General features: G+C 48.7%; 4 protein-coding genes across 5 annotated transcripts; 2 read left to right on the top strand and 2 right to left on the bottom strand.

Moving 5' to 3' along the window:
- The first annotated feature begins 1,487 nt into the window (after window positions 1-1,487).
- MYL11 (myosin light chain 11) lies at window positions 1,488-10,195 on the top strand. The gene is made up of 7 exons (XM_077314762.1): window positions 1,488-1,643; window positions 4,162-4,257; window positions 8,079-8,154; window positions 8,261-8,365; window positions 8,473-8,551; window positions 9,295-9,343; window positions 9,826-10,195. Exons 1-7 carry the CDS (start codon window positions 1,641-1,643, stop codon window positions 9,928-9,930), a joined length of 513 nt encoding a protein of 170 aa, XP_077170877.1. The 5' UTR covers window positions 1,488-1,640; the 3' UTR covers window positions 9,931-10,195.
- A 659-nt stretch (window positions 10,196-10,854) lies between these two features.
- On the bottom strand, window positions 10,855-15,572 carry QPRT (quinolinate phosphoribosyltransferase). Its single transcript, XM_077314687.1, has 4 exons — window positions 14,719-15,572; window positions 13,196-13,752; window positions 11,923-12,054; window positions 10,855-11,507 (listed from the first exon to the last, which is right to left on the bottom strand). The coding sequence occupies exons 2-4, from the start codon at window positions 13,745-13,747 to the stop codon at window positions 11,286-11,288; spliced, it is 906 nt and encodes a 301-aa protein (XP_077170802.1). The 5' UTR covers window positions 13,748-13,752; window positions 14,719-15,572; the 3' UTR covers window positions 10,855-11,285.
- A 510-nt stretch (window positions 15,573-16,082) lies between these two features.
- Window positions 16,083-20,191, top strand: DCTPP1 (dCTP pyrophosphatase 1). The gene is made up of 4 exons (XM_077314724.1): window positions 16,083-16,422; window positions 17,054-17,181; window positions 17,695-17,805; window positions 18,865-20,191. Exons 1-4 carry the CDS (start codon window positions 16,144-16,146, stop codon window positions 19,091-19,093), a joined length of 747 nt encoding a protein of 248 aa, XP_077170839.1. The 5' UTR covers window positions 16,083-16,143; the 3' UTR covers window positions 19,094-20,191.
- On the bottom strand, window positions 20,145-27,798 carry SEPTIN1 (septin 1). Of its 2 annotated transcripts, none has more exons than XM_077314662.1 (12): window positions 27,638-27,798; window positions 25,481-25,571; window positions 24,979-25,065; window positions 24,366-24,489; window positions 23,768-23,902; window positions 22,897-23,014; window positions 22,597-22,698; window positions 22,393-22,492; window positions 22,140-22,305; window positions 21,072-21,159; window positions 20,773-20,865; window positions 20,145-20,254 (listed from the first exon to the last, which is right to left on the bottom strand). In XM_077314662.1, exons 2-11 carry the CDS (start codon window positions 25,488-25,490, stop codon window positions 20,785-20,787), a joined length of 1,011 nt encoding a protein of 336 aa, XP_077170777.1. In that variant the 5' UTR covers window positions 25,491-25,571; window positions 27,638-27,798; the 3' UTR covers window positions 20,145-20,254; window positions 20,773-20,784. The 2 variants fall into 2 exon arrangements, with proteins under 2 accessions (XP_077170777.1, XP_077170776.1); XM_077314661.1 differs by lacking the exon at window positions 27,638-27,798 and adding an exon at window positions 25,698-25,819.
- Window positions 27,799-27,857: the final 59 nt, after the last annotated feature.

Here is a 27,857-nt window from a genome sequence, read left to right as displayed (position 1 = left end):
GCAAGTTGGCCACCATAACCCCCACTGCTCATCTCTCTGGAGCTAGAAAGCCCTCTAAATATTGGTATATTCAATAGGATCAGGGCTCTCTCCCATTTCCCTTCCTCTTTCTCCTTCCAGTCTTCCCTCATATTTCAGCTTATGCCGAAATAACATTTTGTCAATCTTTGGCGCCACAAGCCTTCTACTTATTTTTATGCCCTGTCATGGTGTCTCAGCTCAGTTCCACTATTGCTGAACGTTGCATTGTTCCTTTTCCTCTTTTATTGCCATCTCCAAATATTATTTGAGCCCAATGGCACCTTTAAGACCAACAAAGTTTTCTTCTAGGTGTGTGAGCTTTCATGCATCTCCAGACTTTGTGTTTGTGATAAGTTAGATGCCAGGGTGTCCCAGTATCGTTGTGTTCCCCCTGTTCCCTACTGACCATGGTGACCATGATCCCATTGTCTGTAATGCAGGAACTGCTAAGAAACCCGGCCAAGGAGAACCACCAGCCAGTCAGTTCATTGTCCAGAAATACAACCCTCTCCTCACATTTCTCTTGTCTTTGGGTAGGCCAGCTGGTTGCATTTGGGGGGTTGAAAAACTCCCTTTGGATGTTGATCCCTGTGTGGGGATTGTCGGGATGAGGAAGATGGCCCTCAGAGTGGGACTCACTGGGAACGGGGACAAAGAAGGAGATGAATGGACTGGGTGTCCCAGAGCTGACTGCAGTGGAGTGGGAGAAGGACTTAGACTGCTATCTTTAGGAGCCTCTTGCCCGGGTGCCTCGCCAGCGACAGCTGGGGCCAAGCAGCCCAAAAAGGAAATTTTCTCAGGGACATCGGATACCTTTGGCTGGGAGAGGGAGGAAGGGTGGCGAGCTGGATAAAAGAAAGAAGTAATGTGTTCGTTCTGCACCTTGTGCTTTAAACTCCGGGGCGTGAAGCCTTTGGATGGGTTTTGGCATAAGAGTCCGCATCCTTTCCACCCGACCACACCAAAAGATGAAGAGTATACCCTCATCCAGACCAGTGCCTGGCTGTTCACCCGCAGAAGGCCTTCTGGGCCAAATAGGCTATTGTTCTAATAGGTGGCCAGCCCTGAGTTCAAGTTAGCCCTTTATTTTCTAGTGTCCATCCACAGAGTTGTAGATCCACAGGACAGAAGGCAAAGTTTGCAGAAATTGGCCCCAGATATAACAGAAATAAAGTCAAGGTCTCAAAGTATCACACAAGGAGGACTGATCTATGAATGCTTAGGATCTTGGCAAGCAAACAAAAAACACATTCAGAGGCTTAAAGAGGGACAGGTTCCCAAACTGGGGGGGTGGGTAAATCTGGGGTGCTGTGTGTGGACCCTTAGGGTAAAAATCATAGTAAAAGTCAAACCCCAATATACTTCTCCCTTCTCCAAGAAAGGAGCTGGCCCGTTTGCGTACCTCTGCAGTCTATTTCTGGACTCTGGTTGCCTCCCCCCACGCACACCCCCACCCCTGGAGCCAAACTGGAAGATGGGGCTATAGTTAGCTGCCCCGCCTCCCACAGTGAGTGTCTATATAACCCCAAGGGAATTGGCAGCCTGCGTCTAGGCTACTCACCCTTCTGGGACATCCCCATCGCGCCCACAGCCACCGCTCACTGGCCCCCTGAGAAAACATGGTAAGTAGAATAGGTCTCATGGGATCCCTGAGGAACTGCTGGGCAGAGGAAACTGGCAAACAGCCCCTCCACCTTGCCCGGTCCCCTGGGAATGTACAACTTCTAATAGGAGAAAAAGTGAAAAAATGAAATATTGGTTTCTGGAACCATTTTCTTCCATTCTTTCAGAGGGTCTAGGATTTGCAGATTTTTGTCTTTGTTAAAAATGTTGGAGAAAAAGGGGGGAATCTTATTTTATTTTACTCCGTGGAAAGGAATGCTGGGGGAAGTCTCTTGATTTGTGTTTTTCTCTCATGTGCTTCTGGTCCCCCTCCCTCCCCTCTTTTCTCGCTCTCACACACATCTGGCCTTTTCGTCTTCTTTCTACTTATCGTATTTCCCTAGCCAAGCAAAAGAAATACTTTTGTTCAGAGGATACCTTGGGGCTACTGGAGGTGGACTTGAGCAATGCTTTAGTGGTGAAGAGCAGCTGGGGCTTTTGTAGAACAAAGAGAACTGGGGAGGCTGGCCAAAAGGGATAACAGCACGGGATGGAGGAGCATGATGAAAATAATCCTGCATCCCTGGCGCTCTCTGTCTGTCTCCTTTGTGATCCTGCCCCGGTTCCCATTCTGCCCCTGTCCATGCAAGAACTTGCTGATGAATCCTTCTTGCTCTTTGTTCCTGAACAAGGCGACAAACCCCTGAAGGCAACTGGGTACCAGCTGGGCCTCTTCTGAAATCCAATGCCAGTGCCTCCCCCCTCCCCACAAAAGCCAGCTGCTTAGGAATCTGTCTGAAGGGGGGAGGGTCCAAGGAGCAAAGGGCAACTAGCAATTGCTTAGCAGTCATCAGCCCCAGGAATTGGGTTCCTGAAGGTGCTGCACAATTTGGACAAAAGAAGGGCTGAAGAGCCGGCCTGGATCGAGGGGTTCGACAGCCTCCCTTTTCATTGTTAACAGGAGACACAGGGAATGTACATTTTTCTTTTGCCTTTTGAAGCGCTTTGTATCCCCTGAAACACGACCAGCACAAAATCCTCATTTTATGCAATCCGGAGCATAGTGGGTGCTGCCAGCAGCTCACAAAAGGAGCGTATGGAGCAGTTTGGGGTGGCTCGTGAGAGTAAGCCAAGCCAAGCCCCGCTACACTGTACTGTCAGTAGCCCCACTACATGATCCCCACCCGCCCCACCACCACAGCAACTCCCTGGGCTACCGACAGTGCAATCCTATGCTGAGCTACTCAAATGTGCTTACGGGGAAGTAGCTCTGCAAAGGAATACACTGATTCTGGCCAGGGCATGTGTGCTGGTACAAAATGAAACAGCTTTATGGTTTCAGGTGGTAAATGACAAAGGAAGCTTTGACTCAAGAGAGCTTACACCTTGGAAGGTTCTGTTGGTCTCCGAGGTGTTATTTTATGGTGAAGGTACACATTAATCTTCAGACTATAGGCCCCTTCTTTGACTCTCCCCTCTGCACTCCACTATAAACTTCTCCCTGGGAGGAGATCCACCTCTGCACCCGGCAGGAATCTTACTCATCTAGGATCTTCTAATCCAGTCTGTATTACCATCTTCCGTCTTTATGCATCTTTAGCTTAGCCCGTTCCTATTTTAGCAACTGATATCATTAGAACGGGGCTAAGGCAGTCAAGCCTCCGTCTTTTCCGCCAAATCTCTTTCTCAAGTCTTCTTCTGGGAGAAGATGCCTGTACTTTGTTACACCTGGAATTTAAAATGATATTCCACTCCTTTGAAGACTTTTGGGCCAAGTTGCAAAACATTGTATCCAAACTCAGCAGACGGTGATTTAGTTTTTACTATATTGACCCCCCCCCCCAAGTTAATGCCTGCACATTGAAGAAACTTTCAAAAAGCTTCTGAACCACATGTCTGGGGAGCCACATTCTGTGTGTTTGTCTACTATAACGACAGAAAGGCTCAGATTTGTATTAACTACAGGAGATGTGAACTTAAACTGTATCATTTACTAAGCGCCTTCCGCACATACTTGAAGAAGCAATATTAGTAGTTACAAACCAGAAATATATATTTGGTGGCACCTCAGGTATTCTTTACTATTTTATCCCTGTAACCTGATGCAGCAATTGCAAGTTTTAAGTCAAGTCTGCCATTTAAAAAAAATCCCCAGCTTCCAGACAATGCAATTCCTTGACTCGTCTGTTTCTTCCAGTTCAGGATCCGGATATGTTTGATTTTCACGATATGCATATTGGAATCTTCCAAAAAATTCCTCACACAGATACAAAACTGCTATCAGCATTCTTTTTAGGAGACAAATGGACTTAAAAAAAAAACGGGAAGAAAAGTTTCATGGAAAAGATGTTTCCAGACATCTTTCCCCCCAGGGACTGAGAGGTAGTATCAGAAACATCTTTGACTGTTCAGCCAGCCTCTCTATATTTTAGGCTCCGGAAATGTGTGGAAGGAGAGTTCCCTTCTTGACATTTGGTCACGTGTTTTCGTGTGCCGTTATGCTGTTGTCCTGATTATACCCACCTTCACCTGTTCCAGGCACCCAAGAAGGCAAAGAGGAGGGCAGCCGCCGAAGGAGGAAGCTCCAATGTTTTCTCCATGTTTGACCAAACGCAGATCCAGGAGTTCAAAGAGGTGAGAGACAAGGACAGAATTGGAGGGAGGGAATTTACCGGAAGCAGGATTAGACGCAGAGGTAGAGGGGATGCTCAGAATTACCGGCTCTTTATAAAGTTCACATTCTGAAAGAAGGTCCAAAGATGCTCTCTCCACTAATGTATCTTGGCCTCTTTCTGTCCTTTCTGCCCCTTTCTCTGTAAAAGCGCGGGCAGGATGAATGTTGTTTCAGGCCTGCAACAGCCTGAAATATATCGGGCCGACTGTTGTCCTTTCTTAGTTGTCCCTGCAGCTCCAGTCTGCAGAGTTGTCCCTTAGACGCCAGACTAAGTTCATTGGTTTTAATGGGCTTAGACTGGGGTGATTTTATATAGGGTGGTCCTGTTAATTTTGTTTGACTCTGGTGCAGATTTTGGATCTGCTCTCTGAGAAGGATGCTGACAAACTGCAGCGTCTTTAAGGGCAAGGAACAGAGATTTATGTGTTGGGAGGAAAGACTAGGTCAGATGGGCATCGACATTCAGCTGAGAGAGTGGTAAGCCCAAGAAGATAGATGTGAACAGTGTCCCAGTTTTGTAGATCGCTGCCTTGAGCCTCCAGGAAGAGCGGTATATAAATATAATAAATATTTTTTTGCCCCATTGGGGAAATTTCTGTACATCTGATCATGGTGGCCGTAGATGGGGCCCAGAGAAAACAATGTAACATGGAAATAAATATTATGCTTTACTTGAATACTAAGAGAAGCGCTCCTGTCAGATGTAGAGCAGTGCTTGTGTAGTGGGCTGGAGGATCTATGTAATGTTATAGTTAAGAGAGTTAGAGTAGCCCTGAGGAAGCTAGAGGAAGAGGGGTCACAGAAAACTACGAGCTCATCGCTGAAAGTGGAGGCAGGGTCCACCTTTGGAAAATCTAAAAACCCTTCGCTCGACCTTGAAAGTCACCTTGGGCCTGTCCCTTCTTCTCAAATTAGCGAACTTTAAAAGGTTATATGTTGCACTCTGAGCTCATTAGGACAAGATTTGTTAAAATAAAAAAAATTGAGAGCAGGGGACATCCCCAAGTCCTAAAAAGGACAAGGATCCATAGTAACAGTAACCTGGCAAAGTTTTGACTAGTTGTTGTGTCTGTAGGACATACAAGGCTTAGGGGTGGCCAAACTGTGGCTTTCCAGATGTCCATGGGCCCCTGCGCATTGTTCATGCCACTTAGTATGGAATGTTGCTGTCTCCTTCCATTTTGTGTGACGGATCCCTCCCGTCCTCTCCACCATAAGCGTACACCCCATTTCAGGACCTCCCTCTCCTTGTGCAAAAGTCTGAATTCATAGCAAAATGGCCTCAGGGAGGATGCCAGCGAAAGAGACACCTCAGCTTCTGGGCCTCCGTTTCCTTGCCCTTATGTAGGTGTTGCTGCCACCCCTCAACACCCCACCCCCAGAATGACGGAGGTTCCTTTCCAGGACCCTTGAGACACAGCAGTATCTATTTTGGGCACGGGATAACTGAGACAGTAGGTGGCATCTGTGCTTGGACTGACCAAGCGGCAGCTCCTTACAAGGAGATCTTTGGAGACACATTCTGGATGACGGGCCTGGAGGAAGAGGGGTCACAGAAGCCTACGGTCATTGAAAGCGGAGAAACAGCCCACGGAAAATCTAAAAACCCTTCAGCTTTAAGTCTCATTCTGGGGGGAAAGGGGAAGGCTACATTCCAAATAGAGGGGTGAAGACAGTCTCCTTTGAAATCATCATTCATCCCAGCCCTGTTGCTTTCGGATGACAGCCTGTTATAAAAACTTTGCTGCAGATGCCACATGTCACCCATAAGGATACTAGAAGATCATCGTTTTTTTTCTTCCAGCATCTTACTAACCACACTTTGGGCATTCTTTTAGTTTCTGCCTTTTGCTTTGCTGATCTACCTGTCCAGAGAGCCATTGCCAATTACAGCAGAGAATATTTGGGCTTGGTGGACGAACAGTCATGACTTATTATATGGTACCTTTGTCGGTTCACTTTATGGAGATTTGGGTATCTTGGGAGGCATATTTTCCGGACAAGGGTCCGGAGTGGCACAGCTTTGGGTTCCTGAGAGGAACATTCCAGACACAAATACTCTAGATTTTAAAAGTTGCTACATGTAAACTGTAAGCTGCTCAAAGCACAGATCCATCATTTGCCAATAGACACTAATGGTGCTACATAATTCGTAATAATCACTGCCGGTCAAATCTGTCCTCTCCGAATCTGCCCCATGGCATTGTGGGGATTTAGACCACAGAGCCTGGAAGTACGGTTGCCAGCTCTGGGTTAGGAAATACCTGCAGGTTTGGGGGGTGGAGCCTGAGAAGGATGGAGTTTGGGGAGGGGAGGGCTTTCCATCGGGTACAACATCATAGAGTCCACCTTCCAAAGCAGCCGTTCCTCCAGGGGAACTGATTTCTCTGTCCCCTGGAGGTGTGATCTCAGAGGATCTCCAGTCACCCCCCGGAAATTAGCAAGCCTAACTGGAAAGGATTTGGGAAGTGCTTCTGAAGGAGGCCCCTCATTACTGCCCTCCAGCCACAACAGCAGATGGTTGGGAAGACGCCATTTCTGCCTCCCACCACTCCCAGCCATTGTGATTTACAGTTTTTCAAATGGAGAGGGAGCCTTGGCAAAACTGCATTCCCAGAAGGACAGGAACGGCTGCGCACCGCACACATTGTGGTTATCTAGCAATTCCGCTATAGTAGGAAAAAGACTTGAGCAGATGAAGCAAAGGAGAAGCAGATACTCCCTCCTCCCCTCCCCACAGTGGCAGCCTCTGGAGAGCTCATCAACAGCTCCTTTGGAATGTACCACCTGTCCCCCAAGGGAGGGGCTCAGGATCTAATAAGAGACAGAAGAAAATTGTTTCCATTCCTGGTGGAAGCAAAGAGGGGTATTAGGTGACGGGTGTCTCTCTAGGGCACAGCTGCAGAGAAGCCAGGACGGGAGAGAGATGCCAAAAGAGACTTGAGCTGGCCGGGTAACCCCCTCTCCAATCCCATGATGCTTTGTTACACAAAGGGCAGAAAACTGGGAGACATTCGGAGATGTTTGTTCCAGTGCCGGACTTCTTGAAGTAGCCGGCTTGCTAAAATTCTACAGGAAGGTTTGGCAACTTTGCCGGAAAATTATAGTTTTTAGATTCTGTCCTTCTACACTACCACCTAGAGATATCCAAGCTGCTTAATTGCAATCCGTCCCTGCTGTTCTTGATTATTCCACCTTTGCCCATGTTAATTTTTCTTCCTCTTGATATTAGGGTTTTTCAGGTAGCAGGAATAGCATATAATCCCCACTTTGAATTTCCCAGACACTTAGTTAAGCGTATCCCATTTTCCCCTCCACAATACTGCCCTGCAGAACCTGTGTCAACTCAGTTGATTTAGGGTTGGCTTTCATAAAATGTGGTGAATGTCCTGTCGGAGCCCCAAAGTGTCCTTTCTGTCCACTAGCCCATTGACCGTGAAGTCACCATGGTTAGTGGGATAGCCTTCCCCGAGTCCAAATGGACATTAGGAGGAAATCGGTACAAAAGGGGCGGTGTGCCAGCCTCATAAGACATTAACTGAAAGAAACGTGTTGGAATGAACCTGCCGGAAATGCAAATATGTCATATGCAAATCCTGTATGCAAATGGTTGAATTCTTATGCAAATTCTAAGCGGACAGTTGGAATGAGAAGCAAGAATCTAAGGCAGTTGGAAAGAAGAGCTACGGCGAACGATGCACATCAGTCAGGTCCCTCTAGGTTGAACATGGAGCTGCGTTTCCTACAGTCCTGCCATGGTTTCTGCTCTCTCTTTTCCTAGGCCTTCACTGTCATTGACCAGAACAGAGATGGCATCATTGACAAGGAAGACCTGAGAGATACATTTGGTGCCATGGGTAAGGCAGGAGGGTGTGCTAGAACCGCTGGGCCACGTGAAGAGGAGGCTGGTCGCCCGTGGACCCTTCACACCCCCTCCTCAGTCACCCTTTCTTGTCCCCGCAGGGCGCCTGAATGTGAAGAATGAGGAGCTGGAGTCCATGATCAAAGAGGCCAGTGGCCCAATCAACTTCACCGTCTTCCTCACCATGTTTGGGGAGAAGCTGAAGGGTGAGCGGTTCCCCCAGTCCTGCCTTTTCCTCTCTCCCTCGCTCGTGGTATCTCTGCTCTTCGCGGACCGTTCGCTCCTCTCATTTCCCTCCTTTTGCCCCCACCAGGCGCTGATCCCGAGGACGTAATCATGGCTGCCTTCAAAGTCCTGGACCCCGAGGGCAAGGGCACCATCAAGAAGCAATTGTGAGTACTCACTCCCCCCGCAAACTATAGGGCATTTTGGAGGTCATGAATCCATGGGGTCGCCTTCAGTTAGAAGTGAGTCGGTGGTATTTGACCGCCGCTCCATGCCCGGGGCCGCTGCTGCTCAGAGGCCCCGTCTCCCACATTATAGGCTCACACCCTTTTAAGGCTCATTCAGTGCTTGGTTGCACTCAGTCCTGGGAAATGTAATTTTTGCAAGCATGGTGAGAGAACAGAATTCTGGCCGAATTCCAGTGTGTGACAGTTTGCAGAATTTGAATAGAGAAGCCCTCCCGTCCTTGCAGGATTCCCCAGGAAAAGGGAACTGATACACCGTCACCTAGGACATTCGGTGTAGAGTCAGAGGTGGCCAAACTGTGGCTCGCCAGAGGTCCGTGGACTATAATGACCATGATCCCCTGCTGGCAGGGGCTCATAGTCATTGTAGTCGATGGACCTCTGGAGAGCCACAGTTTGGCCACCCCTGGTGTCGAGGATTAGAAATGCTGATTGTCCTGGGTGGCAAAAGGGTAAGATCAGTTGCCTGTGGAGAAAGGGCCCCGTTAGGGAGCTGAAGGATAAGAAAGAAGCCGTAGGATATTTTGGATTTATGCATGATTGCTAGTGCAGGTGGAGTGATTCTCCAGATGGCCTCTCCAACTGGAAGGTCTGGGGTCAGTTTGTGGGTCCCCAGTATTAGCGAATCCCTCTCACACACCCCGGTGTTCTTTGGCTTCCCACAGCTTAGAAGAACTTCTGAGCACCCAGTGTGACCGGTTCACCCCAGAAGAGGTAAGGACGACATTTTTTCTCTCATCCATGTAATCTTCCCGTTCATATTTCTTCTTCCACACACACACAACTCCATGTCAATGTAGCTTTTCCAAATCCAAATTTTACGAGGACTTGGAATACAGCAGCAGCCTTATTCAACATTGTGTCCTAATCTGGATACTGGAGCTCAGTGGTGTTTGTTTCTTCCCCAAAACCTGGTTTAATTTCAGGCCACGGGTGTGCTTGCGAAGCACCGGAATTTCCTACTCTGCTCATAAAGACAGTTCCAGGTGGGTAGGTGAGCCAGTGTAGAGTAGTAGGGCATGATTTGAATCCAGGTCACTATTAAGACCAACAATCTATCCAGGGTTTAAGCCTCCAAGAGTTGAAGCTCCCTTTGTCAGATACTTCACACCATGCATACTAATCCATCGCTATTTCAAAATGCCAAAAAATGCAACTGAAGGCAAGCCGGGCTAATGCTCTCGTTCCCTATGCAGGTCAAGAACATGTGGCACGCTTTCCCTCCAGATGTAGCTGGCAACGTGGACTACAAGAACATTTGCTACGTCATCACACACGGAGAGGACAAGGAAGGGGAATAAACCCCAAATTTCCCACCCTTGCGTTGTGGGGGAAGCCACCCAGACACCCCCAGGCCGGGGAGTATTCCTTTACGCTGGTCCCGGGTGATCCACACATTTTTGTAAACCAACGATAGACATGTCAATCAGTTATTTATTATTATTGGGGGGAGGAAAATGATACCCCTCCCAGCACCAAGCCCTGTGCCCCTCTACCAGTCTTAATTTGACCGGGACCTTCCTCTGTGAAATGTCTTAATAAAGATGCGGACATCTCTGTTTCTAACGCTCCTGTTGTTACAGTCTGTCTGTCTTCTCTCAACGTGAAATGAAACTGCCCTGGAATGAAATACATCTAATAGTAAAACTCAAGACACAAAAACTCAACACACAAAAACCCTCAGCAAAACTGGCCCAAACAAGGGTAAGGATTTCTGCCACCTTGTCAAGCATCAGGGGAAAAAATACAAGCTTGCAAAAGCCAGGATCATCTAGTCCAACCCCCCGCACAATGCAGGAACTCACAACTCCCTGCCCACCCACAGTTGACCCCGATTTCATGCCCAAATGGTCCCTCCACCAAAAATCTCCAGAATCCAGCCTGGCTTGGAGAAAATTCACCGACCATCCCACAGGGCGATCAGTCCCCTCCAACTTTATGATTCTATGAACAGCAAAATGAATACACTCATTTTACTGAAAGAAATGGGCCATTGACTTCTGAATTTATTAAACTTTTATTGAGCGATTCGACCATATATCCTCATGTCAACCCCACCCCCTCTTCCAAAATGGCCAGTGACGGGAAGGGGAGGGGCCCCAGGTGGGTGTGTCCACAGCTATGTGTCTCAACCTTATTCTGCCTGATTGCACTACTTCCGGGGTTTCTCGAAGCCTGAAGAATGTGTCAGGGGGTTTCTCCATGGTAAAAAAGTTGAGAAAGGCTGGTTTAAAAGATGGAGGTTTTATTTGCAAGCCACGTAACCTGCCTGCAGTGGAAGCGGAGGAGGCACAAAAGGAAAAGATTGCCAGGGGATAGCCGAGAGCTGATGTCTACAGGATGCCTGAAACTATAGCAACAGATGCAGCTGCTTTGCTTTTCCACTGCTGCCCCACAGCTCCCTTCTACACTAGGCAGGTCCCATTTGTGACAAGAAACAAGAGCTACTGGCCACCTGGTGATCAAATGCTACTGAAATTATTAAGGCAAGCGGTAAAGCATCTGCCTCCCCTTTCATTCTTCACACCTTTTAGAGGTGTGCACCCAATCACCCAGTCTGAACTTAGCAATTGCGGTATGGAGTAAATGCCATCAATCTCCAGTTTGACGTGCATTTGCCTGTCACAGAGGAACTCGCAGCCCAGCTCCCCCTTGTTCAGAAGATGAAATTCCTCACAGGCAGTCTGGAGGCTGGGTCCCGGCAGACCTTGAGGGAGAAATCGACGACCGTGGCCGACTGGGTGAGGCAACCGAGGGAGACCACGTCGATATTGGGCCCCACAAACTTAGCCAGGTTCTCCACGTTAATTCCTCCACTGGCTTCTACCGTCACGTGAGGAAAGGAGGCCTTCAAGGTACCGGCGGTCGGATGCAGATCCTGCCAAGAGGAGAAATGCGGTAGACTGAACGGGAAATGAGGCAAGGTCACACATACTACAATTGTTTTGTGATCACTGCAGCACAGTTGCTGTGGAGATATTGCATCAACCTTTGTCCACTTTTTCACAATTGAGAAACCCCTGAAATATTCTTCAGGCTTCAAGAAACCTCTGACGTGTCGCGATTGTGCAGAATATGGTAGAGCTGTGGACACGCCCACTCGGAGCCCCTCCCCTCCCCTTCCTGCCCCCTCCAGGCCATCATTGATGCGATTCAAGGGCTCCACAGTAACGTTACAACTGCAATCCTCTCCCATTACACTTTCAGTAAAGAGATTTTTGGGGGGGTGGGTTCGTTCTTTGCTTTAAAACGGTAATAATTTCTGTGGTCCCTCTCTTGTCCCGGCCCAGTACCTCAGGAGGAAAATTGTCCAACATGACAATGTTGGCTCCACATTCTGCTGCTTCAAGAGCCTCTTCCAGTGAGCGGCACTCAACTTCTATCTTCAGGGCAAAGCCTCCAACACGCCGGGCATTCTGGACCGCCTGTAAGGTTACAACCGTTAAAAGGCAGAAAAGCCCGTTAGAGGAAGGAGTGTAGGGTTGCCCGCTCCAGATTCAGAAATTCCTGATGGAGGGTGGAGTTTAGGGAGGGGAGAAGGACAGCGAGGATGGGAAAACGTATAATCTTGGCGGTGCTGTTTCCAATTACAATTGCTAATGATAACCCGAAGGCAGTATTCATTTGTTTGGCTCCTGATCTACTGATAACTTTGTCGTTTGAATGAAGTTGTCCTTCTGGGATGCTGTAATATGAAAGGCTATCCCTCCTGAATTTAGAGTGGAGTAATTCATTATCATCCAAACCTAATCGGGCGTTAAAATCTTTCCCGATTGCCATGACGGCTTGTAGGTGGCTGTTCTGTAGGTCTTCTGAAGTCATCCACTGGGCATCAATATCTGCTTTTAAAATCACAGGGCTGGAAGGGGCCATCCAGGCCATCTAATCCAAACTTCTGCTCTATACAGAATCAGCCTAAGGACCTTAGGAGGAAGATAAGCATTTACCAATAGAAATTCGTTAGAACGGGCCTTTACTTTCACAGCCATAGCAAGCTTGGATGGGGGAGAGGGGGGAGAAGAGGATGATCTACCTAAATTGCAAGAAATAAAACATAGGAGTCCACCTTTGGGGCAACCCTTTGATTTTTCAGCAGACAAACAGAAGGGGTTATAACCATATGGGTTGCAAGAATTACATGTCCTTATTTCACAGGGCAATCCTGAGGATAAAACAGGGGAGCAAAAATAGGTAACACGATACAATTAAATGAGAAAGGGGAAACTGAAAGGGGACAGTAAAAACCTACGTACTGCCGTTTGTCTTTTCTCAACTGGTTGGTGCTAAAAATGTATGTTTTTTAAATTTTGTTTTTGGGGTGTTCTTAAATTAAACAAATTAGGCTTGCGAACAGATGGAAAAAGAGCACACCAAAAACCAAAGTCCAATAGGCTGTCAATAGCGATATCTAGATTCTCCGTTAAAAGGCTGAAATCGATTATGATGATAATGATGATAATCAATGATTCACGACAATGAAGCCACCCTAGTGAAAGAATAGCTTTTCAGCTGCCACACGCATTGTACAATTATGGAGGAAGAGCAAGAGATCAAAGAACCACCCACCTGTGTGATGCTACCGGACACCCACACGTGGTTGTCCTTCAACATGATGAGACTCCCCAGATCAAAACGGTGGCAGGAAGCTCCTCCCACGAGAAGGGCATATTTTTCAGGGAGACGGAATCCAGGGGTGGTCTTGCGTGTCCCGGCCACTTCGCCATGCCAGCCGGTTTCTTGCGCCACCCGACATGCCTTTGCTGCCAGCGTGGCAATACCGCTGCATCGTCCCACACAGTTCAGAGCCACCCGCTCGCCAAGCAAGATGTCTTTGGCCAGCCCACGGACTTCAGCCACCCGGGTAATCGGTTCCACCCATGCTCCCTCTGCCTGGAGCCACTCCACTGAGCAGCCCACCTCAGCAAAGACGGCTTTGAAGAAAGGAAAGCCGGCCAAGGTTCCCGGGGACTTGCAGAGGAGCACGGCCCGCTCCTGTCGATCACCCACAGCATAGCCTCCATAGTCAAAGCTGGGAGCATCTTCTTGCAGCCAGTCACGGGCCAGCTGATGCAATTGGGCAGCGGGGAGAAGGTGGGAAAGGTCTGGACGTGAGGCCATGGCAGCTGGGGAGGAGAAATCACAAAAATACACCAGGTAATGTTCTAAGAAGCCGGTTGAAGGCCAAGTGGCAGGAGTTAGTAGACAAGAAGATTCCCATTTGTAAAGTGAATGCACATTGGCACTTCCTTATAAACAGATGTGGCCAACCTCCAGGTAAGGCCTGGCAATCTGTCACTATTACAATTGATCCCCAGGTAATAGAGATCAGTCTCCCTGGAGAAAACAGCTGGTTTTGTGGGTGGATTATGGACTGTAGTCCCTTTCCTTTCCAAATTCTGCTCTCCTGAGGCTCTATGTCCCAAATCTCCAGGTATTTCCTCACCCAGAGCTGGCTATTCACTCTAATAAAGCAGAGGTATGCATGTACATACAGGATGTATATGTCTTGAGTGTAACATGGGGCCATGGCTACAGCTGCCTTCAGTTCTTGATTCATAAGGGAATGAGTGATTTCATACAAAGTGATAGAAGGGAGTGCATTCCTAAGGACCCCTCCAGTCTCCTTTCCCGAGTCAGCTGTTCCCGCCAAACCAAATCAGCTTTCTAGTTCTGGTCAGTCGGGCAAAGGTCAAAGTGCCCTTTTATCTGCACAGGCTGCCTTTATTAACTAAGCTCCAAGGAAAGATGAAAAACATCTATTTTGTTTCTTTTCGATGTATTCAAACGTGCAGCAGACGCTAATGAGAGATCAGGTGTGGATGGGTATCTACCTCTCCATAGCTAGAAAGCCAAATCATAAAAGCAACTTTAAAATACAGCATAGGAAACAAGATCACTGCCCCTAAGCCGGCAAAACTAGAACCCGGAAGGAAAAAGTAGCTGCAATTTCAGTTAGCCCAGAGCAGATGAAAATGAGGCCAGACCAGAGTGTCTTTTTGGTGTGCCCGGATTTTTATTTTATGATGCACACACATCATTCTGTGAAAAGTGGGAAAAGGAACTGAAAAAAGGAAGCGCTGGCCGCTTACCTGAATTTCCAGCCTGCTGAGCTCGCCTTTACAACTTTGTCTCTAGTTCCTCTGGTTGCACAAAACAAACTTCCTGAATTCCTGAGGGGTGGGGGGCTGCAGGGTGAGGGGTGGGATTAAGGCTAGGAAGGAAGGTCGGTAGCACATTGGACTCATGCAGTTTCCTGTACAAACATGCACCCCTGCCCAATACACAGAATGACCAGAAGGGCAGTTAGTTCCTTCCTAACACATATAGAAATGCATGGATTTTCCCGAAGGACCTTTAGAGAACATTAAAACCAGGGGGATTGCTGGTCTCCAGCTAGCAAAATTTCAGACCCTCCCCCCCCCCCAAAAAAAAAGTCAGGGATTCCACATATATCCATTATAGCACGGATACTGTTCTTTTCAAGCTTCACAGTTGGACATGCAAGCAAAGTCTTCAGTAGAAAAAATTCTGCAGATGTCTATGGACTACAATTCCTAGGAGTTCCTGCCAGCGCTCAGTCTTACAGTAAATGGCTCAGGTAAGTCAGTGGCCTGATCTCATTAGGCTGTGCCTTCCACCAGGCTGGGGCCATGACAGAAAAGGCCCTGGCAGGCTAATTTCATATTTTGGGGGCGGGGATCCTGGGCAAATTCTGCTCACGAGACCCTAGTGCTCTTTGGGAACTGTGAAAGGTGGGAATTGCCAGTTTTTTAAAAAAAATAATGCAGTTCTATACGACTTGAAGCTTGGAGATAGTGTTTAATTTCCACATTCCCAGCGGGGGAAAAATAAACCTTTGATGCAAAAACAAATAATAATAATAATAATAATAATAATAATAATAATAATAATAATAATAATAATAATAATAATAATAATAATAGAAATGTCACAGGTCAGCAGCAGGAGGGAACCCGCGCAATACTCCTCCAAGTCCCCCACGCGGTTTCCGAGCAAGCCCCAGCAAGCCTCCCCTCAGAAAACACCTCCCCCTTTCCCCATTGGCTGCCGTGTATGCGCGTTCCAAGCGCCGAGGCCAATCGCGGAAGAGCCGCCGGAATGCTGCTTTCCTATTGGGTGCATGTATGCCCGGGTCGGCCCGCCATTGGTGGGCATGGCGCGGCCGGAACTAATTCGTCTAAAGAACCGAGGCTGCTGAACTCCCCCCTTTAAAAAGTTTTCTTTGGGAGCTTTAAAAAAAAAACAACCCACACCTCGATATAGGCGGGTTCTGATTGGGCGCTTTCCCCGTCCGTCAACGAGGCAAGCCCTATAACCTGCTCCTCCCGCCTCCCTTACCTCCCGGCGATTGGGTCCCGAGCCGCCTCCCGGCTTCGATTGGGCCGCCGGTTTCGCGCGGCCTAGCCAATCGGGGCGCGCCCCCATGCCGGGCGCTGATTGGCTGCGGCGGGGCTGGTGTGGCGCGCGCGTGCGGACGGGGGGCGAGGAGGGCCATGGCATGTCCTCCCGCGCCGCCCCCGGCCAAGAAGGGCCGCCGCATGCAGAAGTACCGCGAGGAGTGGGAGAAGGACTTCGCGTGGCTGCACCGCGTGCAGGATAACGCCCTGAAGGCGCGCTGCAGCGCCTGCAACCGGGACTTCTCCATCTCGCACGGAGGGGTGTGCGACGTGAAGCAGCACGCGGCCGGGGGAGGGCACATGCGCAGCATTCGCATGCAGGACCAGAAGCGGGAGGAGTTTCTGCACAGGGATGGCTCGCCGGCAGCCGAGAAGGTTGGACGTGGACGCTGGATTTTTATTTTGGGGGAAATCATTTGGGCATGGAATTGGGGTCGCTGTGGGTGGGCAAGTAGTTGTGAGTTCCTGCATTGTGCAGGGGGTTGGACTAGATGACCCTGGGGTTCCTTCCAACTCTAAAGTGGAGTATTTGTGTCTCTTAGGCCTCCACAGATGCTCAGTATGGGGACACCTATAAGCCCAACCAAGTTTTATTCGAGGGGTGAACTGTGGTGTGCATGCACAGTTCCTCGGACAATGAAGTAGGAGTCATGGGAGTGCAGCTCTATGGAGAGAAGAAATTGGCATGAAATTAGTAAACAATTGTGCTGATGCTGTCTGCTAATTTCCTGCTAATTTATCTCTTATAGGTTTACTGTGATGATTCCTTTTACATTGTTTGAGGAAGTGTGCATGCACACCAGAATGAATGAGTGGCAAATGAGCAGAAGGAACAGCTCTTGAAAGCAGCTGCTCTTTGCTACCCAGAAGCTCCCAATGGCACAGGGTGTAGGGGCATGTGCTTTGCCTACAGGGCTACCTGCTCTCTAGTTTTTAACAAATGGGAAAGTTGCTTTGTTCCATGGTCCAAACACAGGTTCATGTGGCTTTTATTTTTCCTCACCAGGCTCTGTGCTCTCCTGCCGGTTCCTTGGAGATAAAAGTAGAACAAGCAGATGAAGCGGCGTTGGAAGATGGGCCTGGAAACTCAGCAAGGATCTTTCGGTTCAGCAGTGAGCCCACCTTGGAAGACATGTAAGGATTCCTTTGACCCTCTTCACCCAACCCCACCCAAGACTCAGGCTCCATCGAGCCAACTCCTGCCATGCAAGCCATTCTGGGGATGCAGAGCATCCCCTGAAGTGAGGGAAGTATCACAGGGGTATTTCCTAGCCACTCACTTGCACATAGAGCTCTGGTCCAGATTGGAAAGCCTGGGAGTGGAGTTGTATTTTGCTGTAATGTTGCTTCCTTCCCTGCACAAAAGACATGGGTCACTGGCTGCCCTGTAGCAAAATCTTTAAAAATCACGTAATAATTGGGTTAGTCTCAATATCAGGTCATGTGACAAAGTATTGCACGGCTTTTGTTTACAGACTGCTTTTTATGCATGCCATCTCCCCAAAATGTGGTTAAGGAGAGAATGACTTTGGGGGGTGCCGGCTGTTTGGTTTTCCCCCTCCTCTCTTTAAGCCCTTCCGTATGGCCCTATGTACCCCTGCGGACTCTGTTCCCGGCCTCATCCCTCTTTCCCGTTCTCTCCTATAGCCGAAGCCGCCAGTCTGCCTTTGCCGCTGAAAGGGGCTGGGGAAAATACCACCAGCCTCGGAATCTACTTCTGGCCCTCGTCGGGGAGGTGGGGGAAGTGGCCGAGCTCTTGTGAGTACCATGGAGGCGATTGCTGCTCAGCCTGCCAGAAGGCAGGGCGTGGGGAAGGGGCGGGTGCCGGGAAAAGGTAGAGGCTGATGAGGGTGAAGCTGGTGCATGGAAATGCTTGTGCTTAGGCTCATTTTGTTTAAGAGAGCCAGCATGGCTTTGTGGCTAAGAGCAGCAGCCTCTAATCTGGCTTCTCCACATGCAGCCGGCTGGGTGACTTAGGGCTAGTCACAGTCCTCTTAGGCCTGTTCTTGCAGAGCCGTTCTTGCAGAGCTGTCTCAGCCTCACCGACCTCACAGGGTGTCTGTTGAAGGTGATTGTAAGCTGCTTTGACACTACTTCAGGTAGTGAAAAGTGAGGCATAAGAAACCAACTCTTCTCCTAAATTGGGGGGTGGGTAGGGATCACTTTGCCAAAACCAGTCCATTGGTCCATCAAGGTCAGTTTTGTCTATTCGGATGGGCAGCATTTCTCCAGTGACTTGGGCAAGGATCTTTTCATGTCCCCCACTACCTGTTCCTTTTAATTGAAGATGGCAGGGATTGAACCTGGGACCGTCTGCTTACAAAACAGATGCTACCCTGTTGAGCCACAGCCTCACCTCTTAGAACCTGGATAAAGCATTTACCTGGGCTTTAATGGCACAGCACGTGCTGGTGACTGTAAATTGTTTCTGTTTACTTGGCTGGGTTTTGTTGCCATAAGCAGAGAGATGAGAAGCTGCTCTTCTAATCACTGTTTCTGGGTTTTATTCTGAGGAAACATGAGAAACTACACTCATAATGTTCCACGGGTTTGAAAATGGCACCTTAGTGAGAGAATGACGCATAGTCTGGTAATCTTGGGATAAAGCCTTGAGGAGACACATGAATCGCATGTGACAAAAGTGCTTTGTAGAATGACTTGAGCCACGACAGAATTGTGTGTGGGGCAAAAAATGGAACTTCAGAGTCGGGTCAGGCCCGGATCCCTCTTGGATTTAAATCTTACATGCTGCCTTTCAGGCTCTTCCTAACCCGGGTCCAGCTGAGACTTCACCCGGCTTTCTTTGTGTGTCCCCAGCCAGTGGCGGGCCGAAGCCTCTGTAGGCCTCCCGGGATGGACCGAATCAGAGCGCGAGGCCCTCTCCGATGAACTCAGCGATGTCCTTATCTACCTGGTGGCCCTGGCAGACAAGTGCCGGGTGGACCTGCCTTCTGCCGCTCTCCGCAAAATAGAGAAGAACCACCTCAAATACCCAGCTGAGAAAGTTTACGGCTCGGCCAAGAAGTACACAGAATACCAGGAGTAGGACCCGCCAGCTGTCCGTTCCGGAGCAGGAGGACGGAAACTTAACCTCCGGCCTTGAACAGACCCTGGGCTCTAGTTGTGAGTTCAGGAGGGACGGAGGATGCAGTGGTGGTTTTAGGCCTTGTCCAGATGTTCCGCTCCAAGCAGGCCCCTACCTTGTTTAAGCCATGGCAAGAGAAGCCCCGATATCCAGTCGGTGTGTAATCGATTGGGATGGGAAGTGTAAGCTGTTCTGCTGTTGCTTCCTTGCCCCTCTTTTTAAAAAAGCCAAATTGATGCATGCTCCAGTCTCTCCTAGCAACAAGCAGGAGTGTAGTGAAGTCCCCTGTGTCCAGCCTGCCTTTCAGACCGTTGCTTAGAAAAGGCAGCTGGACTCTGGGGCTTGGGGCTGGTCAAACACTGGGGGAAGGTAGGCGTTACAGAACAGATGGCAGCTTCACTGGGTGTGTGTTCCGGGGGAGAGGGCTGCCAGCCCTTTTGGTTCCAGCCGTGGGTGGAAAAGCGGCTGAGTGGCGGCTGATTTTGTGTGTCAGAGCAGGACGGGAAATGGTTAAGCATCCCATCAGCCTCCCCCTAGATGTTCCCCTGCACAGGTTGGGTGTCTCTTCTGTGTCCTTGTTCAGTGCCCCTCCCCACGGCCTGGTCATAGTGGTTGTTTTAGGTGCAGCATCAGACTGCAAATTCATGGTCCACAGTGTCTCTTAACATGAAGTTTTCCCTGCTCGAGAACTGTGGCCCGTCTTCTAAGATTGCCTTGTTGACTTACCCCTAGTTACCCAGTTGGCCTTAGGGAATTGCCTGCCATAATATTGCAGCCTCTCTGTGTGAAGAGGGTCTGTGGACAGCATGGGGGTGTTCCTAGATAGTCCACTCTTGCAAGTGTGGTGGGGCTGAGGAAATGGATTCGTAGAGAAGCATCCGTTTGAGGATGGACAGGGCAACGCCGATGGGACAGATGCCCTTGGGGACAAGGACTGGGTCAGAAACAGATACCTGTATGAATGGGGAGTGAAGCGGTTGTGGGAAGGCAGAGGGATAGAAACTATTTTAGGTCTCCATAAACTTTTAGTGGTGCAAAAATATATTTTATTTTCTTTGATTGCTCTCATCATTTCTTGAAGCGACTGCATGCCAATGAACTACTGTCACTTCTTTGCTTGGGCTGAGAAGAAAGAAGGACATAGATATGTGTGTGTGAGAGAGAGAGGAAATTCTCCCAACTGCTTTGCCTAAGGCAGGCTTTCTCAGCCAGGAAGCCCCGGGGTTTCTTTAATTTTAAAAATATTTTTTAAATTTGTTAAACATTTATTGGGTAATAGGACGATACATGGTCATGTCGACACTTTCCCTCCCCAAACGGCCGTGATGAGCCTGGAGGGGGTGGGAAGGGGAGGGGCCTTGGGTGGGCATGTCCACAGCTCTGCTCCCCAACCATATTTTGCATGATCACACCACTTCTGGGGTTTCTCAAAGCCTGAAGAATGTTTCAGGGGGCTTCTCAATGGTTAAAAAGTTGATAACGGTTGGCCCTATCCTCATTCCCACCCCAAAAAGCCCATCAACATTGACACTGCTTTTCCAGAGCTAAAGGGCTTCTTCAGCCGCTTGCCATGTGGAAGGAAGCTGGTCTTTCTCTCTCTCTCTCTTTCTCCCCCCATGATGCAAGGAAAAATGCAGTACCTTTGGTGTCTTTCAGAGACTGTCTGATTGCTCCACTTGACCCTGCAGCATCTGTTCCTTCATCCTCTGTAACATTTCCTGCATTCGGCGGAGCTGGGTGCAGAGAGAAAGAGAGGCTGAGATTGCCCCAGGGAAGGGGGGGGGGGGTAAGGCACCAGCTGTTGACACTTCCCCTACTGCCAAGACACAGTGGCCAACAAGGGGCCAATTACTGTGGTCACAAACTCCCAACAGGAAATGGAGGCCTTTTAAAAGCACGGACCTACTTAAGATGGGAGGGCCATTTGTCAGAGACTCACCTCTTCATCTTTCTCGCGGATTAATTTCTCTGTCTCGGCGGTCAGTGGCAGAAGGGGCAGTTCAGTAGCACTTTGGCGAGACAGCTTCCTAAAAAGGCAACAGAGAGCTCAGAACCGAGGAAGCCAGCCTCTCCCTTGCGGCCATCGGTTTCATGTTCAGCTTCTTTGACCCACTGCCTTTCAGGCTCTTCCTAACTTGGGTCCCGCTGAGACTTCACCCTTTCTTTGTGCGTCCCCAGCCAGTGGCGGGCCGAAGCTTCTAAGCTTCCCAGAATGGACCGAATCGGAGCGATTTGGCATTTTCTTTTCCCCTGCTCTGTTGATCCATATCCTTTGCCGATGACTAACAAATAAGGATTTTTTTAAAACAAAAAAAGTGTCTTTCCCTTTCATGTAAAGTGTGTTCTCCAGCCAATCCGGTAAAGTTAATTAACTGGATGATGCGTACCACTTCCTACAAAGTCCTTTCGCCTCTCTTTTCCTTAGTCTTTAAAAAGCAGTTGGCTATAGATCCATCTGGGGATCTACCTAATTGCAATAGTTGGCTGTTTTCCCAGGAATAACCCACTACAGGTAGCGGGAAGCAGGCCCAATGATCCTGCATGTTCATAGGTTTTTCTGATTGTAAACTGCAAAACAGGCTCCTCAGTCCCGTTTATTGATTTCTTGATTCAATCCTTACCCTGGTGAGGCGGAAAAAGATGGGGGCGGCAGGCTGACTCCTCTCCTGAGGGCTCTAAGAGAAGCAGAATTTATTCTTTCCTCACTCTCCTTTCTTATATAACTGTATTTTGGTAATCTGTAAATCAGTGCAAATCTAATCGTAAGCTGGGGGTTGTTTACATTCTTTTCCTGCTGACTTTTGCAACTAACGGGAGTGAAAAGTGATAAGGTACTAAGAGCTCATGCATGGGACCCAGAAGATGCAGGGACGCGGTTTCTGAGGAACCTGATACAAATGCAGGGAAACAGCTGAAAATTGGTGTTTTTTTTTGGAAATCAAGATCACCCTCTTGGAGCAGTGCCCCTCCCCACAAAATAAAATTTGTCACCCCAGAATTTTCTTACGCGCGGCTGCTCCGATCCCGAGCCCCCGTTCTGGTCAGGCTCTGTATGCACTGCGCACGATAGTTTTCGTAATGGACTTCGTGGGTGACGTCCTTTAAGTCCTGCATGTGGGTTTGAATCAGCATGTTCCGAAGTTTGAGAAAGTCGCAGTGAGCAGAATTCTCCACTAGGGGGTGAAAAAATGGGAAGTGGCATCAGCAGCTTCCTGTGGCACAGCGCCCTCTGCTGGACCTTCCCCTTGAATGCAACTTACCTTCCACTGTTCCCCAGGGATATTTCCTTCCTCGGAACACTTTATCCTTCAGCTCTCTAACCACCTGGCTAGACCCAATGACCGCAAAGGGGATGCTATGCTACAGGGGGAGCACAAATTGGATTTGCAAGCCTTAGTGCGCCATCTTCAAAGAAAACCCCGAAACACACCCGAGAGCTCACCCGCCTCCCGTCCAATTCTCACCTTCATCTCGGCATCCTGAGCTTTGAATTCTTCATCTTCGTCTGAGTCACACTCGGGAAACTCATAAATGTTGATCCCATTTTCTCTTAACTCTTGGCGGATCTGCGGGTTCGAAGGAATTGAAATGAGCAGTGAAATACCCATGAAAGGCAGCTCCAGTAATAGGGGGTTAAAACTGAGATACGAGAGTCCCAGTATAGCAGAGACCACCTCTGGGTGGAGGATTCATCTGCAGTAGTTGTCAGTTCTGGGCCCCTGAGATTTGAGGTTCCCTTACACTATGCTCTTCAGGCGTCTCACCTTCTCTTTCTTCTGTTGCACCTCGGGGACAGTCAAGCAATCCGCTTTTCCAATTACAGGCACGATGTTGACTTTGTCATGGACGGCATGCAGGAATGCTATATCCAGGGGGCGGAGCCTGTGGCAGAGAAGGAGGAAATCAAGAGTCTTGGCATATCCTGTTGGAGAGCGCTTGGGGATACTTGCTCTAAACAAGCTGCTTTTGCTCTGACTTGCAGCTTACATATCCCACCTTGTGATGGAATGTGGCCAAGATGTCTCCACTGATTATAAAAAAGACTTGTCAGGAATCAGTTCTGCCTGCCTAAAATAACTAGAAGTGTGCTGGCGAGCCATGGGGCATCAGTGGTAAAACCACTCTGCACATGTTCAGTGACATTATTATTTCACTCGGGGCAGCGGTAAATAAGCGGCTGGGAATAAGCTTGGGAAGAGGCCCTGTTAAAGTGTTATTCATCCCATATCTGGGGAGCATTTGTTCCTCCAGGCAGGGATTCCCAACCGGTGTTCCCAGGGAATCCTGGGGTTACAGGAGAGCTCCCCAGAGGTTATGCAGCCTTTCCCAGAAGTTCAGTTGGCCACTGACATTGTTAGACATCAAAGGAGTCTACTTCCCCTGTTGCTCTACAGGCCTAATCACTTTCTCCACAGGGGAAGGAGTGATGGATTGATTGGCTGGCTGGCCCCCACATTTTACTTCTGTGCCCCCTGAAAGGGCGTGTCACCGCTTTTGGAGTTCCACAAAGCCTGAAACATATTTCAGGGGCTCTTCCATGGACAGAGGTTGAAAAAGGCTGCTCCAGAGACCCAGCTGTATGATTCTAATCCCTTATGTCACAAATAACAAACAGTAAACTTCCATTCATTGTACCCATGTCCAAACGGTGAGAGGACGTAGAGGCAGCAGTGAACTCGGCTGTCCTGAATATTCTTGCGGTCAAGGCCGCTCTCGTCCCGAAAGTACTGTTCAAACTGGCAATCGATGTAATGGGCAATTGGCTTCCAGCTGCGTATGGCACAAGAGATCAGGAAGGAAAACAAAGAGGTCAGGAGAAATAGCCTCTAGATTCACCCACATGACATTGTGGATTTTTATGCTAATCTGAATCATCGAAGGATTTTTTTTAACACCATATATCCAGTTATCAGAGCCCGCTGATGTGAGAACAGGTTAAAAATATTGCATGTGGGAATATTTTTAGGATTATTTTACAATAGTATTTTCAAAGCAATCCTCAAAACTGGCTCCTAGCCTCAAAACTCCCCAACAATTTTCATATGGAACAGACCGGGATTCCCTAGAATTTAGAATTTTGGGCAGAAATAATTTTTAAATTCCGTTCCAAAGTTCTGATGGCTCAGTTCCGCAATCCCTCCGAAGGATCCACGCATTTCTTGCGTGTCCGCTCCCCTGCGGCACCTTTTTCCCTGTCCCCTCTAGGCACACGCCCGTGCATTTGCCCTCTTACCACTCCGCATTGTTCACTGCGTCTCCAAGTCCTGGTGTGTCGATTACAGTCAACTTCATTTTCACCCCCTTTTCTTCAATATCAACGGCATGCTTGACGATCTCCAGCGTCTGAGAGATCCGGGCTGCGGGGAGGGGAGGCAGTACAGAGTCCGCAAAATGCTATTCCGGCCTCATAACAACCCAGACAGTGCGTGTCTGTGCAGGTCGCTTTTCCCCAAATCATTGACGTCACCGATTCCTCTGATCATAAGACACCCTTTCTTCAATCTCTGTCCTGAATCTCTGAGTGCTGCACAATCAAGTACAGATTCTTCATCTTTGGCTTCAGAACCTTCTGTGGATTTGGCTGCCCTTATCTCTTTGCCCTTATTTTTGCCCCATGATTTCCAGCCCATTCCCCAAAGGTCTCCTGCACCAACAACTTTGCCACCTTTTCTGCTAGTCCCATTTCCTCTAGCTGCCTTCTTTCCCGCCACTGCCTCTTCCATGTGCAATGTCGATTGTAAGTGCCTTGGGGCAGGGATCTGTCATCGGGTGGTTATGCTGCAAAGCACTCCGGAATGGGAGTTATTTTACTGTTGTGCTTGTTCACACCAAAAAGCCTTGCTCACCTTGGGCATCCGGAAGGGTCCGATCTTTATACAGATCCGTCAAGAAGAGGCTGTCGATGAGGGTAGATTTTCCCAGGCCGGACTCTCCTGGAGAATGAATGAGCCAGAGGGAATAAACGGATTGCTCAAGAATTCTCGGGGTCAGATCAAGCCACACCCTGGAAAACCCATGACTGCGTATCCAATACATTGTTAAGGCAGCTTCATGGACCTCAATTCAGACTAAAACTGTGGGGTGGGGCAGGTTGAAGCCGTCTTGTCCTCCTGTTCCCACTCTGGTTCATGCCTTCAGACTGCCCTCCCCTCCTCCCAAGCTGCAGATTGCCCAGTGGGGAAGACGTGTGCTAAACACGAACTATACTAAACACAAACTATACTCTCCTTCCACTCCCAGGCGCTGTAGAAGGCTACAGCGAGAAGGCACCGTTTTGTGCAGCAGAACATCTGCAGCTGTGTCAAAAGAGACCTAGAGTGAATCAAATGGGTGTTTTTAATCCTTTACCTGCAACCATCAGGGTGAAGTCAAAGCCCTTCTTCACGGATTTCCTGTGGACTTGGCTGGGCAGGGTCGCAAAGCCGACGTAATCTTTGTCCTAAGGTGCAGGGAAAGATCCCATCAAAAGACCACCCCTCAAACTGGGCCTTCCCGGGCATCCTGTCACCATTTCCGAGCAGGGATACAGCAAAGAAACATGGCCGAAGGGACTCTGGATGCTTACCATATCTGGCCTCTGACTGTGCAGGACAGGACGGAGCGATGTCTGCCTACCTTGCTGTATCTCAGCTTACCACTTCCTCTCGCATTGGGGAAACAGGAAAGCAGGCTTCACACCCATCACGGTCTCCCATTGGCTGGGCTGCACTTTCGTTTCTAGTTCCCCCCCCCCCTCTTCACCTGGAGGCGATGCTTGTTGTCCGTGGGTGTTGCTGAAGTGCTGTACAGAACTCAGCTGTGTGTTGCTGCCGATGTGCCTCCCTGCCTTTCCCTTACAATCGTCGTCCTGGATAGACATGGAAAGATTTTGTATGTGTGTGTACACAGTGCTGTCCAGTTGATGGCAGCCCCAGCAAGGAGTTTTCAAGGCCAGCGAGAATCAGAGGCGCTTTGCCACTGGCTGCCTCTACAGAGCCGGCCTTGGTGGTCTCTCTTCCAAGCGCCGACCCGTGCATAGCTTCCGAGATCTGATGAGATCAGGCTTTGCATGCGGCCTTCCCTCTCATGGGAAGGTTACAGTGATCCATGTGTAGAACGTTATCAGCTAGATACCAGGAAAACATTTTTCACAGAGTAGTTCAGCAGTGGAATGGGCTGTCGATGGTGAGTTCCCCTCACTGGCAGTCTCCAAGCAGCAACTGGACAGCTCCTTCTGGTTGCTTGAGGCTGATCCTGCACTGAGCAGGGGGTGGGATTCAACTCCAGGATTCTATGATTAATAGTTTCCACAGAAATGAATTTTACGACCAGAGTGCAAGTGTCCGGAAGCTTGGCCTCTAGTCTGTGGCTCTGAGTAAGATGTGGGGTTACAACTAGGGAAGTCCTACAGCACCCCCTTCTGGCTGTATTTCCCCTACGTTGAAATGAGCAATTATTTATTTATTCACGGACTTTTCTCCCAGGGCACAACATACCTCGCACAGCTTAAACAAAGCACTATTAAAAGTTCAGTGAAGATGATAAAAAGCAATAAATTCTAATGGATTATATCCACGAAGAGGGCTCAAAGCAAGGTTGAGCAGGCCACGAACATCTGGCCATAACTGGGTTTAACTTTTCCTGCAAACAGAAGGGCCCCTCCATTTGTATTAGCTTAGTGTTTTCTGCCAGATTTAAGAGATGTATACACTCAGAGAGATCATTTTAATGGAGATGGGGCAGTGGCTCGGCATCTCAATTATTCCTCCAAGTACCACTTTTGGCATTACGGACCTAATTTTCAAGGCTTTGTGATATCACTGAAAAGTCAGCTGGACCAGACAGGAGGTCAACACTGTGAGATATGATTTGGACACCTAAAGCAATCCAAATGTTCTTACGAAAGTTTCAGCAAAAGAGAGTCTAAGATGCATCATCCAAGATGCTTTTGCTTTTAGGAAATTATTCCATCCAGAATGCACCGTCCATCTGGAAAGTCAGGGTGATGAATCCGAACTCGAGCCAGACCAGTCCTCATTCAGCGTTCCATTCCTCGGATCAGAATGTTGAATGGGTGGGGGGAAGGGAGGGCTTGGATTCAAATTCCTGTTCAGATAAGCAAACTGGATCACATTGGGCCAGTCGCTCTCTCAAGATAACCTACTTTACAGGGTTGTTGTGTAAGCAAAATGGAGGTAGGTGAGGGGGGGGGGAGAGACTGCCCCAAACCCCTTAGAGAAAGGGTAGGATAAAAAATTCAGGACAAAGATTTACCTCTCTGTAATTTAAACTCATTTCTCTTTGACCCGTGGGTCAATCTGATTTCTTTGCCAGCATTGCTAGTTTTTTTTTAAACATATTTTTGGAGTCAACTAATACAGCGACCATAAAATGTAATAAATATTTATAACATTGCATTTGCTGAGTTGTACAGAAACATGCATTTTAGGTGAATTTTTAAAAAACATTTTGGCGAGGCATGTTACTAGTCCTCATGAAAGCAAGTGATAAATTATTTATGCTCACCAGGCAGCAGAGTACCCCTGCCGCCAGCTGTTTCCCAGTTTTCAGCAAACGCCCAACAAAGAAAACTCTCCCTCCCCGCTACTTGCTCACTGATTTTTGAAACTCATTTTTTGAAAGTGGCAGTTCCTCTTCCTGATACGCTTGCGGAGTACTGGCTTGAGACTCCACAGCCCCTGGTAAAATGCCCACTAGAGACGCATCAGTGTTTTGCCGTCCAATC

Source organism: Paroedura picta, chromosome 16 (assembly GCF_049243985.1).
Source record: "Paroedura picta isolate Pp20150507F chromosome 16, Ppicta_v3.0, whole genome shotgun sequence".
Classification (NCBI taxonomy): domain Eukaryota; kingdom Metazoa; phylum Chordata; class Lepidosauria; order Squamata; family Gekkonidae; genus Paroedura; species Paroedura picta.
This window is presented reverse-complemented; position numbering and strand designations above follow the sequence as displayed.